This window comes from Amaranthus tricolor, chromosome 9 (assembly GCF_026212465.1).
Source record: "Amaranthus tricolor cultivar Red isolate AtriRed21 chromosome 9, ASM2621246v1, whole genome shotgun sequence".
In the NCBI taxonomy this organism is placed as follows: Eukaryota; Viridiplantae; Streptophyta; class Magnoliopsida; order Caryophyllales; family Amaranthaceae; genus Amaranthus; species Amaranthus tricolor.
The window spans coordinates 23143161-23153931 of record NC_080055.1 but is presented as its reverse complement, the minus strand read 5'-3'; the positions used below and the strand labels follow the sequence as shown (position 1 = coordinate 23153931).

The following is a 10771-nucleotide window of genomic DNA, read 5'->3' as shown; positions in this document are numbered from 1 at the left end:
AATTTAGAGGTAATGTGAATGATGATTCCTACTCATTTGTGAATAATTACTAAAACTCTAAAAGTGACAAATAACATGTTACGAGCACAAATGTCAATTTTTAATAGAAAATTTAGAAGAATATATATATATATATATATATATATATATATATATATATATATATATATATATATATATATATATGGAAGGGATCCATTGAAAAGGGGTTGAAAATGAGAAGGGTAAGAAGGACTCTACACCCTTGATTTCACTAAAATAAAAAAAATTTATGGTCACGATTGAGCCAAAAATTCATAATTGTAAAAGTAACTATGTTACACAGAAAGGTAACTATGAAATAATTTTTAAAATGTTCTTAATTTATAACATAGTATCCTTTTTTGTATATATAGTAACCAAATAAAATCAAACAAAAATCTTTCTCACCCTTCTCATTTTAAAATCCTTTTTATTTGATCCTCTCTCTTTCTCTCTCTCTCTCTCTCTCTATATATATATATATATATATATATATATATATATATATATATATATATATATATATATATATATATATATATATTCGTGATCATATATTCTTATCACAAACATATGATCATCCATTTTTATATATCATATTTTGTATTCACCTGAATACCAATTTTATATCAATGTTGATTTAGGTAGAGTCATATAGAATTGATTGATCAGTTTCAGTATATTATGAAGTACGTATTAGTGATCATGTATTTCTATTCTATTATCATATGAACACTCATTTATATACCGCCTCTTATTCTAAATTCTAATCAAATATTTCATTTGTTTTTTTATAATATTCACCAATCAATTTGAGTTATTAATTTATTTTTAACCTATAAATAAAAATATAGTCAAGTAAAATCTTATTTAATTCATTTTAATATAAATTTGAATAATATCAATTTTTTTATAATTTTTAACTAAATACAATTAAAGATATTTAGAATTAAATCAAAATATTAATAAGTGTGCGAAACAAAATAAAACATTTGATAAGTACAGGAGGGAGTATCACATTTCATAGTCACCTAAATATCAATACTATAGGGTATAGCAATGTTGATCCGAGTACAAAGTTATACAAATTTGATTAATTATTTCAATATATTAGACCTAGTGATCATGTAATCTTGTTATATACTTATATTATTATGATATTATGAACTATGATTACCCAATTCACTTATATAACAATTATATACTTCCTCCAATTTTTTTAAGTTGTCTTATTTAGTTTTTTTAACATTATTCATTGGTCACTCTTTATTTGTATTTTACTTGTTGATGATTGGTGACTCGAATCGAGTTTTGATCGTGGTTGTAGATGAGTTGAAGAAGAAAGAGTGAAGGTGGAGTTCAAAGACTTAGCGACGTGTCGTCGTTTCTGGAGTAGAGAAAGCGACGAGTCGTGGCTTCCTCTCTAAAGTCGCATTTTTGGGTCATAAACTTTGCCACGAGTCGTACGACTCGTCGCTTTTTGCCATGAGTCGTTGCTCATTGGAGACGACTCGTTACTTTTGACGGTTATGCGTTTTGTTTATTTGCTCGTGGGTTTTTTGACGGTTATTTGAGTTTCTTAGATCCCAAGTATCTTTTAGTTAGGTTTTAGTATACATATCTTCTTCTATTAGTGCTAGAGTTTCATGTAATTCATAAATTGAGAGAGATCACAAGAGAGCCATTATTATTTGTGAGTGATACTTGATTCATCTTGTAAATTCTTTGCGATCATAGTGAAATTATTTATTCTCGGTGCTGGTGGATGTTGCTATCACATTAATAGTGAACTACGTTAAATCTCTTGTGTCATTTTCTTATTGTTTGCATTGAATTTCTTAATTGTTTCATTATTGTTCATCAATCTTGCTTCCGCTGTCGTACTACAATTGGCATCAAGAGCCCAGGTTTTAGTCCTTGAAGTTTTTTGAGTGAAACAATGGCTGGAGATTCTACAATAAGAATCGAGAAATTTACCGGGAAAAATAGCTTCGGGCTATGGCAAATAAAAATGAAGGCTCTGTTGAAACAGCAGCAAATCTGGCGTTCGTTGGCTCCAAAGAGTACTACTGCGAGGTCGAAAGACGAACTAACTGGCGGACAATTAGCAGTTATGGAAGAAAAGGCTCATTCTACCATTTTGCTAAGTTTGGATGATCATATCATCACGGAGGTCGTTGATCAGGCTACGGCGGCGGAATTGTGGTTAAAATTGGAGTCATTGTATATGACTAAGTCGCTAACCAACAAAATATTGCTAAAGTAGCGGTTGTTTAGCCTCCGAATGCAGTCAAGTACTCCCTTACGGGAACATCTGAAGAAACTTAACTCTATTTTACTGAATTTGCGTAACTTAAATGTTAAGATAGATGATGAGGATGTTGTGTTGATTTTACTTGTGTCTCTACCGTCTAGCTATGAGAATTTTGTTGAGTCTTTTGGTTTTGGTAAGGACTCATTGACCTTAGAAGAAGTGAAGGCATCACTTCATATTAGGGAACTTCATCAGAAAGCTATAGATGATAACAAGGAGAGTGGCAGTGGGTTGTTTGTTAGGTCCAAGAAATGTAAAAAGAAAAAGGGGGTTAACAAGGGCAACAATACTGGGTCGGGTGCTGGAAACGGCAATGAGGAATCTAGTAAGACTGCGGGAAAGACCAGTTATTACTGTAAGGAACCGGGTCACTTTAGGGCTAATTTTCCAGTGAAGAAGGGCAAGTCTCAAGCTGTTATAGTTGAGGAAAAACCGAAGGAGAACTATAATTCAGAGGCAGACTTGGCATTAGTGAGTTCTGCTAAGTCTGGGGATCTTTCTGATGATTGGGTTCTGGATTCGGGGTGTTCGTTCCATATGAGTCCGCGTCGAGACTGGTTTGATACAATGCACCTTGTAAGATCACGGGTATTGGGTCCATGAGATAGAGGACTAGTGATGGAAGAAAGTTGACCTTGACTAGGGTGCAGCATGTCCCTGCTTTGGGGAAAAATCTGATTTCATTGGGTACCTTAGATGATTTGGGGTACAATGGAGTGTTTTCGGATGGGGAGCTGTCCATTTATCGAGGTTCTGAGTTGGTACTCAAGGGTATCAAGAAGAACACCCTCTATGTCTTTGAGGGTGTTACATTGTCTAGTTCTGCGGTTTGCGCATCAGTGTCTCACCAGGAGATGACCAAGATTTGGCACATGAGGCTTAGTTATATGGGGGAGAAGGGGATGCAGCTACTGTCTAAGAGGGATCTACTATCCGGGATTAAGGTTGTCAACCTTGAATTTTGTGAACATTGTGTGTTTGGGAAGAAACACAGGTCAAAGTTCAGTAAGAGTGCTCACATTACTGATGATGTGCTTGATTATATTCATTCAGATTGTTGGGGTCCATCTAGGGTTGAAGGTATGGGAGGTTTCCGCTATTTTGTGTCATTTGTAGATGACAAGTACCAATACACATGGCTTAGGTTGGTTAAGTTAAAGGATGAGGCCTTCAAATCTTTTAAACAATGGAAAGCTTTGGTGAAAAATCGACAGGGTAGGAATATCAAAAAGCTACGAGATAATGGGCTAGAGTTTTGCAAAGAGGAGTTTAATCAGTTCTGCGTAGAAGAGGGTATTGATCGGCATCATATTGCCAGGATGACACCACAACAGAACGGTGTTGCAGAGCGAGTTAATCAGACACTGCTTGAGAAAGTTCGATGCATGCTCTCTAATGCAGGGCTTGGGAGGAGGTATTGGAGTGAAGCTGTGATGGCAGCTTGTTATATCATTAATAAGGACCCTCATTTGGGAATTGACTTCAACATCCCATTTGAGATCTAGAGTGGTAAGTTGCCTTGTTTCTCTAATTTGAAGATCTTTGGTTGTGTTGCTTATTATCATGGTAGCGAGGGTAAACTGGATCCACGAGCCAATTCAGGTGTTTTGTTGGGTACGATGATGGCATGAAGGGGTTTAGGATCTACTCACCTTCGGAGGGTCGGATCATTCTGAGTAGGGATGTCATTTTCAATGAAAGCACCATGTATTCAAAGAAGAGCATGGAGTCTTCTAATGTGGGAAAAGAAGGGGAGAACTTGCTATAGACGGATGGGGTGCTTGAGGTACATCAATCATCCATTGCTGATTTACCTCGAGTGCAATTTATTGATGATGATGTTGAGGTTGTCGGGTACTCCTAAACCAGAAGTTGTTCCATCTTCTCCCAGCTCTGGGGAGGAGGTGGAGCAGTCTAATCAGGGGTCATCTAGTCAATTTGACACCATTCTTGAGCGAACTAAACGAGTTATCAAGAAGCCTATTAAGTTGATTGAAGAAATGGAAGGAAGGAATTGCTTTGTTGAGAATTTGACAAGTTATGCATTGAGTGTAGCTGATGATATAGAGTCAAATGAACCTGCCACGTATGAACAAGCAATTAGTTGTGGTGAGTTGGCGCAATGGCTTGTTGCAATGGGTAAAGAGATGCAGTCTTTTTACAAGAACAGAGTATGGGAACTTGTGAAGGTACCGGAGGGGAGGAAGGCTGTAGGGTGCAAGTGGATGTTTAAGAAGAAAGAAGGGTCATCTGAATCTGAGAAAGTTCGTTTTAAAGCTAGGCTATTTGCAAAGGGGTTCAGTCAAGTAGAAGGGGTTGGTTTTGTGGAGATATTCTCTTCAGTGGTTCAACATACTTCTATTCGTGTGCTATTGTCAATTAGCACATTATGACCTTGAGCTGGAGCAGTTAGATGTTAAGACGACTTTCCTCTATGGTGATTTGGAGGAGGAGATTTTGATGAAGCAGCCCGAGGGATTCGAGACCAGGGAAAAAGCACTATGCATGCAGGTTGCTAAAGTCATTGTTTGGACTTAAGTAATCCCCTCGACAATGGTACAAGATGTTTGATTCTTTTATGGTTTCGCATGGATTTAATAGGAACTCTTATGGTTGTTGTGTGTATCATAGTAAGCTGGATGATGATTCCATGATTTATCTGTTGTTATATGTTGATGACATGTTTGTTGCTACAAAGAATAAATCTGATGCTGTTAGACTTAAAGAATTGCTTAGCTTGAAATTTGACATGAAAGATTTGGGTCCAGTTAAGAAGATTTTGGGTATGGAGATTTATAGGGATCGGGCTAGGGGTAAGATTTTCTTGACTCAAAAAAGTTACATCGAAAAGATTTTGTCTCGTTTTGGGATGGATAAATCGAAGCCTACAAGTACACCAACATCTGTGAGCTGCAAATTGTCTTTGTCTATGTCATCTCAAACTGAGGAGGAGTTGGAGTATAAGTCTAGAGTCCCTTATGCCAACACAATTGTTTATTTAATGTATGCTATGGTCTGTACTAGGCCGAATATTGCGCACGCTGTTAGTGTTGTGAGTAGGTTTATGGCTTAACCTGGGAGAGAGCACTGACAGGGGGTGAAAGGGATTTTTCGCTAATTGGGAGAGATCACAAGAGAGCCATTATTATTTGTGAGTGATACTTAATTCATCTTGTAGATTCTTTGCGATCATAGTGAAATTATTTGTTCTCGGTGTTGGTAGACGTAACTATCACATTGACAGTGAATCACATTAAATCTCTTGTATCATTTTTTTATTGTTTGCATTGAATTTCTTTTGTTTCATTATTGTTCATCCATCTTGCTTCCAATGTCGCACTACATTACTCTTAATCTAGAAGTCAACATATACTCAAGTAGAATCTTGTTTGATTCGTCTCAATGTAAATTTTATTAATATCAAATTTTTATAATTTTTAATCATGGATAGTGTGTCAAAACTAAATGGGACAATTTAAAAGAGTTTAAGGGAGTATAAATCTTTATCTAATTGATTTATGAATTTGATTGATTAGTTTCTAAATAGTATACCTAATTAATGACAACATAGACAAGAAGCCCCATATTACATTTATCCAAAAGAAAAAAAAAGAAAAAACCGTGTCCAACATCTCAATCCCGACATTACCAATCCCATAGAGTATAAGACAATTGCTACCAAAAACACAAACAAAATCCATGACAAGAGCTTAGTGCAACCAATATCCGGCCCAACGTACACTCCTAGTCATGTGTCCAAATGCTTCAAGAAGCAATCGCAAAGGACAAGTTAATCCGGCTTCAATACACAAAGGACAAGAAAATGTGACTTTTGTTTTCTTATAATACTTTCATGCCTGTGTGTTATGTTTACCTAATTTTAGTTGAATCAAATTATTGACAATATATATTGTGTGATTAATGATGTAGTCATCTTAAAAACATTAACAATGTTATCTAAACAGTTGATCAAGAATATCTTGGTCCAGCTTCTGGAAAGACGGCACTTGCCCAACAAGTCTAGCCAACTCACCAGCTACTCGATCCATGTAAAGTGCATAAAGCACTGACCTCTTCTCCAGTGATTGCAATGTTTTTCGGGCATTATGAAACGAATCCAGCCACTCTTCAAACAGCCCTACAACGATACTACATTAGTATGCTTTTTACATGCCAAAGAGTCTGCCATAATTCAACGATACTACAGAATTTTTGACCGACTTTGTTCGGGGATACACGAGTATGTGAAAGATACCAATTGATTTATTCATTATGAATCATAATTTTCGCTAACGGAACAATCTACTGTAAAAGAAGTTTATGGAAGGTATGAAGTTTCAAAAAAGCACATACTTATCTCAAAACCCTCCTCCTTCGACCAAGTGACTAAGTTGTCTGAGACTAAGAACTCAATAAGCTGAATCCTGCAAGTCACACAATAGTGAAGCTGTGTAAGTAACTTACAAGCAGCACAAGGTGATCCCTAAGTTACCAGCTGCAGTTATTGTTTCTATGAAAAACTATGTTCGGTTCCAGCAGGCAACAAAAGACCCAAGTTAGAAACTAATATATTGTTTGAAATAAGTCGATGCTGCATTTGAAAAAGCTAACTGAAAGGTATGATTTTTCAGGACTTTATGGCATGTTATAACCCAGCCTAGGCAATGGGTACATTCTGTTATTGTACGGCATCAATGCAATCTATATAAAGAAACTACAAATGCTAAAATTAAATCATTCAGTAGGGTGAGAATATTGATAAACCAAAAAATACATTAGTAGTAAATGAGAGCTTTCAGAAAAAACTTAAATACAGAGGGATCCCATGACAAAAGAGGAGTAAAAAGCAACAAGTAATTACTGAATGACAGAAGTTGAATATCACAATGATGCAAAATGAATCCATAGCCGGAATTTATGCAATAGGTATTGGAGATATCAAATCAAGACAAGAAGCTTAAAAGGCATTTGTGAAGTATTATGTTAAATGTTTAAGCATCAAGCTTACATCATAAACATTGAATCATGTATGAGAGCAAAAGACTCGTCGAATGGATCCAGTAAAAGCAACTGTCCTGCCAGTTCGGATATCCGGTGGCATACAGAGAGCATGAATCTTTGTCCAATATAAGAGGCACTTCCAAGCGTACGACAAACATGTTGAATATGGAATTGTGAATCATTTTCGGGGTCACACAGCTCTGAAAATAATGGGTGAAAAAATCAGCAACCATATCAAGCAGAAGAGACCATGATGAATTTACAATAGAATGGCAGTATAAAGGGAGTACTATTATGGCATATGCAGCTGTGTGATATTTCAATTATTTTGAAATTTTTGATGATCTTGAATCAAACAGATAGCGATCTTTAGGTCCAGATTAGACCACTACAGTCATGGACACAGGAAAATAAGAATATAATTTTAGAAACTTTGTGATCAAGGACATCCATCTCAAGTTCTTACTGCAATAGCCACCAGTGTTCTCACTGTGATTGAGAAAAAATTTGTATACCTATTAAATGATTACCAAGGATGCAAAAGCAGCGCCTCGGCATCAACAAGACAAAGCCCTGAAGCCATAAGCCATTGATCTATTATGTAACATAATCCAACAGTCCATCAAATAACAAATGATCCAAGAATAGTGTTGTGTGAAAACGATAATGAATGCAGTGCTGAGTGAAACACATAAGGCCAAAGAACTAGAAGTTACCCTCTTCAAAAGGTGTACACATCCGTTTCACAAGACGCACAATTAAACTGCTGATGGTACCTTCAAGCTTATCTGCTCCCATTTCCACTGACAAAAGACGACCCAGAGAACCTTTGACAAAAAAACATGTGAAGATTCTTACAGATGATAAGATTACTCCCTAAAATAATACATTAAAAGAAAATTAGCGCCAAACTCCCAACAAAAATCAAAGAAATCCCATGCATTCCCTGATTAACGAATCACAAAAACTTTTCAAGCAAGGATACTATTTGGAAAGAATGAGAAAATTTCACATCTATGTGAGAGCACAATGGTAAATAGCCCCTTTGTTAGTGTTATCACTAACAATGGCAAGGTTGCGAACATCTGAACCCCACACCCCACCCTAGGTGGGAGCCACTCATAGAATTGAGGTAATGGGATGTCATACACTGAAATGCTTACGTTTTAGATATGAGGTCCAACAATTAAAAGCTCAAACAAGAGACTCTCTAATTATGATTTGATCAGAAATCATGCATGTAAGAAACAAACATAACTAAATCTCAAACTAATCAGTTTGAAAAAAATTTATAATGAACACTTCTGGTAAATATAATAATATTTACATAATAACACAGAATGATAAGTAACACTAGGTATGTATAGTAAAGAATAAGGTTACACTAGTATGAATCCCTAACCTAGAATGAAGTCCACTGCTTGATGCGCCAAGTTCGTGAAATTAGGTTTCTTCACCTGCACAATTAACAGCTACGTTTGCACGTATTTTCTTTGCAGATTGAGTTATTAACATAACTTCAGGCAATTCAAATCCAACCGGCTTAGGTGTCTCACAAAGATCCACAAGAAATTCAGCTGATATCTTTAGCTGCTCAATCCCCTCTTCTCCATTAAATTCTGTTCACAAGCCAAAAAAGCCAAATTTGCTAAAATTTCCACAAACCAAACAGGATTTCTGCTACTTATCCATCACTTGTCTTCATTTCATTCTCTATTTAACACATAGTGAATAAAAGCAAAGACGATGGTTTGGAACCTGAAAAAACTCTATGATCCATTGAATTGCTCTCCTTTCTCTTAATTCTCTTATGCAAACGAACTGTAAAAGCAAAAGCAAAATCATTTCATTAAAAATTAGCAATAAATAGAAACAAAATTCCTGAATTTTGTGAAACGAATTTCGCAAGGATGAAATACCTAATCTGAGAAATCTACGGTGAAGAACATCATTTAAGCTATGATCAGAGGTGAAGTTGTTGATCTGCAAGTTATTAAAGAAGTAACACTTGCAAGACGCAGTTTCTGGATAAAGATCGCGTCTTAAATCATCTAATCACAAATTTGAAAAACAAACGAATTAATTAATGTCAAAATTATGAAAAAATACATGAAGAAAAAGGTGAGAAATAGGCGTGAACCTTCGAGATGCTTGAGGTCTTCCGTGAGTCGGACAATTTCTTGCTTGCGAATTTTGGCCTGAACTTGAAGCGAATAATGTCGTTTATTGGTAATTCCGGTAGAAGAGGAAGAACAGCAGGAGAGAAAGAAATACCTTTTGTTTCCAGTGAAGGAGACGGGACGAGGAATTAGAAGAAGAAGCATGTTGTGAGAAAAGTTTGGATCGGATTAGAGCCATGGCAATGGCTAGCTTCATCGGATCGTTAAAGTTTGTCGCCATTGCCGTAGGTTCGGTGGTGGAAGCCATTTTTGTTTCTCCTCGCTCGATTGAGTTACGTGTTAGGAAGTCGAATGAAACAGCGAGTGAACGCGGGAAGTTTGTTGGTATTTTTCTCAGTATCCGACGATAACACTCTATACTGTTGCTTAGTTATTACCTTTATCTCAGCAATTATGATTCAAAAGTTAAAACGTATATAGCTTGTTTGGTTAATACTATTGTAATGAGAAGGATTTATAGAATAAATATTTATGATATGTATTATGTCATTACTATTATAATGAAAGTTTGATAGGTAAATGATTTTTTTATTCACACCTAATACTACGTGTTTAAGCAGTAATGTATTGGATAAATTTTATAAAGAAAATGAGTTGTTAAAATAGAATAAGTATGATTATTAAATTTATTAAGAGATATTTTTATCAAAATTACACTAATATTTTATTATCATTCCCACCATTTAATATCCGTTATTAAATGGACCTTAAAACCTTAAATTGCATTATTGGTTACATTCAAGGTAGTCTTGAATATGTTGGGCATTTATATTATATTATTCCTGATGTGATGCTGGAGTCTAGGATGTTGTTTTTTTCTTGATGATAAGTTTATCTCCTAATCTTCTAAAAACAAATCATTTTTTTAAATACAATATAATGCAAAGAATGAGTCTAGATTAGAGGTGTTCATTCGGGTGATCGGGTCGGTTTCGGACGAGTGTCATTCGGTTCGGTCGTATTTTGGATCGGTTATTTTTCGACTGTGTGTTAAAATAGGTCACACTCGGGTCGAGTCGGTTAGTCACAGTTCGGTTGGAGATCGGTTATTCAAGCTATCGGGTTAGCATCAGTTCGGTGTCGGTTGAAGTTCGTGTCGAGTGTCAATCGGTCTCGGGTTGTCATCGATTAATAATTGGTTCGGTTTTGTTGGGTACAAATCGGATTCGAGTTTTTTTTCAAAAGCAAAATTCAGCTACGTATTACTAATTATCGATCGAATCAATATCAAATTAAGTTGTTAGTCAATTTTTAA

General features: G+C 35.7%; 1 protein-coding gene across 1 annotated transcript; it reads right to left on the bottom strand.

Moving 5' to 3' along the window:
* Window positions 1-6149: 6149 nt before the first annotated feature.
* Window positions 6150-9905, bottom strand: LOC130823680 (protein MULTIPOLAR SPINDLE 1). Its single transcript, XM_057688412.1, has 10 exons — window positions 9611-9905; window positions 9477-9534; window positions 9256-9387; window positions 9095-9157; window positions 8876-8955; window positions 8739-8793; window positions 8053-8163; window positions 7344-7536; window positions 6689-6759; window positions 6150-6473 (listed from the first exon to the last, which is right to left on the bottom strand). The coding sequence occupies exons 1-10, from the start codon at window positions 9761-9763 to the stop codon at window positions 6289-6291; spliced, it is 1101 nt and encodes a 366-aa protein (XP_057544395.1). The 5' UTR covers window positions 9764-9905; the 3' UTR covers window positions 6150-6288.
* Between the last annotated feature and the right edge of the window lie 866 nt (window positions 9906-10771).

Coding starts and splice junctions, on each gene's coding strand:
- LOC130823680 (XM_057688412.1), bottom strand. CDS start 9,763: ATGGCTTCCACCACCGAACCTACGGCAATGGCGACAAACTTTAACGAT. Junction 9,535..9,610: donor TCCTTCACTGGAAACAAAAG/GTATTTCTTTCT, acceptor CTTCAAGTTCAG/GCCAAAATTCGCAAGCAAGA. Junction 8,164..8,738: donor AGCAGTGGACTTCATTCTAG/GTTAGGGATTCA, acceptor TTTTTGTCAAAG/GTTCTCTGGGTCGTCTTTTG.